General features: G+C 38.2%; 1 protein-coding gene across 1 annotated transcript; it reads right to left on the bottom strand.

Annotated features, from left to right (window-relative positions):
- Positions 1–6: 6 nt before the first annotated feature.
- Positions 7–1,141, bottom strand: LOC108867325 (clathrin light chain 1-like). Its single transcript, XM_048588088.1, has one exon. It carries the CDS (start codon positions 513–515, stop codon positions 156–158), a length of 360 nt encoding a protein of 119 aa, XP_048444045.1. The 5' UTR covers positions 516–1,141; the 3' UTR covers positions 7–155.
- Between the last annotated feature and the right edge of the window lie 3,179 nt (positions 1,142–4,320).

The following is a 4,320-nucleotide window of genomic DNA, read 5'->3' as shown; positions in this document are numbered from 1 at the left end:
GACTAGAAAACCCTCGAGCAAGTTAGGAAGAAAATCTCTACATTCCATGCTGCAGACTCTGGATCATCAACAAATGATTGTGTTTATTCTTCATAGGAAGTTTCTAAGCAGCAGACTCAAATATAATGTAAAGAATAAAAAAATATGAAGGGTCACTACTTGGTAGGATCTGGCCTGGTTTCCGAATGTTGCTCACCCTCTGGTTGAGCAGGAGCCTCTGGTTTTGATAAGTCGGGAGTACCATTGGCAGCAACGTCTTTGGCAGGTGAAACAGGTGTGCTTGCACCTGCAGCTCCAGCTGCGGTTGGTGAATTAGTTTTTCCATTCTTCGCATCCTTTCCTTCCTCTGCTTCCTTTGCGTCCTTTCCTCCTTCCTTGGCATCCTTTGCATCTTTTACATCCTTTGTATCCTTTCCATCTTTTCCTCCCTTTGCATCCTTGACATCTTTGGCAGCTGGTGGCGGCATCATGCGTGGTGGAGGGTTCGGTTTCAGCTTCAGGGAAATCTGTCGCATCCTTGAAAGATCAGTCGGTTTACCAGGTTTTGGGCCCTGGATGACAACGATTGAGGGCTTCTTGTCAGGATCTTTCTTCCCTCTCTTCTTCTCAATATTAGGAACCTCGCGAGGAATCAGCTCAGCTATTGCTTTCCAGAAATGTTTGTCAGCTTCTTTGTGGAACTTCTCTTGGTTGGCCAGGTACAGCCGCACAGAAATTCAAATTCACGACTTAGTTATGAAGCACTGATGGTGATCGTAGATGCATGTACAAGTGAGCAAGGGAGAGGGAGGGAGGGTGAGAGAATCAGGATTACGGAAGAGGTAGAAGATGATGGGTTTTAGAATTACTACCTTCTCCTTTGCTCTGTTGTGAGCTTTGTTAGTTTCACAATTGAGTTTCCATTTCTCATAGAAGGCCCGCTTAAAGATAATCTGGTTCCGCATCTCCCTTTCTCTGTTTTGTTTTTCCTCTAGATGGATGACATTTAGACTGCATCCATTGACGCAAAAAGGTCAAATCAAAATATTTCAATGCATTAATCAGTGCAGATGAAAACAATTGAAAAGAAAATAAGCCATAAATTTATACACTCATTTCTTTCGTTTGGTTAACCAGCTAATGACTAAAACCAATAATGCAGAGACCAAGGATTTCACTATGTTCTCTGTCTCTCAGTCATCCATACAAGGAATTCCAATGTTTGTTAGCCAAAAAGGGACAAATATCAACACGACTGCAAGATCACAATAATAAAAATTAGTATAAACTGTTGCATAACATACTACAATGGAATGGAATCTGGGAAAAGCTGGTGCTTCGTACCCCATATTCCCGACAGAAACAATATATCCAGTTAACACGGAATCCAAAGAGAATCAAAAAGGTAAAACAAGAAGGTCTAGTCGAAATGTAATACAAGCAAAGAGAATCCAAAGAGAATCTTCATCCGTTTACAAGCCTTATAAATACAAGCAAGTAGAAGAGAAACTGAAGGTCAATCACGAGAGTTTTTTCAGTGTGATCGGAACACGGAGTGGTACACCACATGTCACTATATAAATGATAGGATATGTGTGTTAAAAAGTTAATAATTTAAAAAATAAAATTTCTCACCACTTGTATAAAAACATGTGGTGTATCATCTGTGTTCGGGTAACAACGAAAAATTTCTCCTCAAAGACAAACAATTACATTGTGACAATTCAAATTTTGTACAAGGCTAAACTAATGAAATCAAACCTGCAAAATAACAAACACTGGTAGCCTAATTGATGAACACCAAGGAAAAGGGAGGGTGTTCGTCAAGAGACCTATGATGCTTAAGTAGTTAGAAAGATAGTTTGAGAGAAACTATAATCTTGAGAGAGTTAAGGGTATTAAGTGGCGATGATCGGCTTTTTTTTTTTTTTTTTTTTTTTTTTTTTTTTTTGACTTGGCTATTCATAGACATAACCATAATAACCAACTAGGCAAGGAGGTTGCAAGCCATACTATGGAGCAGACTAGTCTCCCCAGTCCTGGCAGCTAGTAGTTTTGAACGTCTCTGTTAGTAAGAACACATGCGCGCTGGACACCCAAGGGGAGACTCCCAAGTGCCCGCTTCCTGTCATTATTGGGTCGAGTTTGGACCGGTGGCAAGATATCATGAGCTCGAATCAACTTTGATACGTTGATGGCCCAAAGGCCTAATACTCACATGGCAGGAAGGTGCCACGGTCCCTCGTTGAGGGCAGACAAGTGCCACGTTCTTTGGAGTGATTTGTGGTCTGTTCACGACGTCAAGTGTAAAAACATCATAGCGAGTATATAGTTCACATGTCATTCTCCTATTGGATGTGGTTAAATTATGTCTCCACAATCACCTACTGATGAATTAACATCGAACGGTAAATGGTCATAATTTTCTTGGACTATGGGGCCTAGAAGAATGTGACTCCTCTCTTTATCTTTTAAATATCTATACTTTTGATTTTTGTTACTCCTCGCCAATACAACGCTGCCAACTCAAGAAAATATATTTGTAAGAAACACAAAAACTTAAACTAAGAGCAAGGATGGAGCCAAAACATTTTTTTGCGGGAGTAACTTTTTAACAATTGATAAGAGAGAAAATTCAACAAATATGATGGTATACACACAAATTTAAGATATTCATTCACAATATTTTTTCCTCGAGTCAATTTTCTTGGATTAAAGCATGCATAAGCAAATTTTAGTTCATACGACCTGCCCAGACTCTATTTTGTTCTGTATTGGTGCTGACTGTTGAATGAAATATATATCCTCCATTGCTCTAAAAAAGGGTTTATATATGCATAAGATTGAAGTTCAACCTGGACCTAATAACTGAATCGAAAATGCTCCACAAAACATTTCATTTACTATATATTCGTTTTGTAAAAAGCACTCACAAAAATGCACTAGTACAAAAACATGCTTGCGTGATGACAACTTGCACGACGGAGCAAATTTCGTCGCGCAAAGTATGTTTGCATGACGCTAAACAGGAGGAGTCGTGCAAACGGCCTTTGCGCAACGGAACATTGCGCGATGCCTGTTGTGCGTCGCACAAGAGTTTGGCGCCAAACCAAGAATGTTTACCCTTGTTTTCCCAACATTGTGCAAGGTAGGTGCACCTCCGTCGCGCAAAGATGTTTTATGCGACGAACACTGGCGTTGCGCAAAACAGCTTTGGACGACGCCAGTCTTCGTCGCGCAAAGTCAACGAATTTTTTTTCCATCACTTCATCAATTTGGGAGAAAGAAACTGCAAACCAGTTGCAGCAACTACCTCCTTCCCCCATCTCTCTTAAAACACTTCTCCAATCATCTCCCTTTCTCAATCTATTCCTATCTGGTAAGCGGTTTGATTTTGTATATGTAGCTTTGAATTGAGAATTTAAACTAAAACTACTAAATTTGTTTTGTACAGGATTTTTGTATACAAATATCATTGAAGAACGAATTTGAAGGTATTTTCTTCATATTGCATATGGGATGTACCTTTGCCTACTTAATATGCCCTTTTTTTGGTAATGATGGAGTTTTGTGAGATTGAATTTTGAAGTAATCTTTATTAATTTTTCCTATGAAAGGGAGTGAGATTGTAGATATTGTTGAAGACTTGTTTGGGCTTCATTTGGAATTAGCATTTGAATACTTTAGTGGGGTTAACTTATATATTTACAAAGAAATTGTAAGAAATGTTGGTTTCCCCTTAAAATTTCCTTGATTTGTGCTATACAGTTGAACTCAGGATAAATCCAATGCATTGCAAGTAATTAAGAATTATATAGAAAACCTACAAAAGCCATGATCTTCAAAGCTAATCTTATCCTCGCTATTAAATTCTCAATGCTAAGACAATAGGTTTTAGTTCAATAATGAGTGGGTTGATTTTTGTGAGCATATGCCATATTTATGTAGATAAACGATGGCTACGCTTCTCCTATTAAATGCTTGTAGAAAATCAATATCGTCTTCCAATTTTAATACAAGTAAGTAATTCATGATTCATTTTCAATCTCAATCCTTTGTAAACTTGAAGACAACCAAAACATCTTTCAATAAGATTTTTTTTAAACCAATATCTAGCCAAAATACAAGTACATTTGAAAGGAGTAAAGTCACATTTTCAGTAAATTTTATAATAATTGTTTTTTTTTTAATATAACTTGCGCGATGTCACAATTTGGTCGTTGCGCAAACATACTTTGCGTGATGTAGCAACCAATGCGTTACGCAAAGACTATTGTGGGATGCACCAACCAATGCGTCACACAAAGGATGTTTGCACGACGAACAAACTACGTCGTGCAA

This window comes from the organism of the source record quoted next, unplaced genomic scaffold (assembly GCF_019419815.1).
Source record: "Pyrus x bretschneideri cultivar Hongxiangsu unplaced genomic scaffold, Pyrus_bretschneideri_v1 Contig270, whole genome shotgun sequence".
Classification (NCBI taxonomy): domain Eukaryota; kingdom Viridiplantae; phylum Streptophyta; class Magnoliopsida; order Rosales; family Rosaceae; genus Pyrus; species Pyrus x bretschneideri.
Note: the sequence above shows the minus strand (reverse complement) of the source record. Positions and strands in the feature narration are given on the sequence as shown.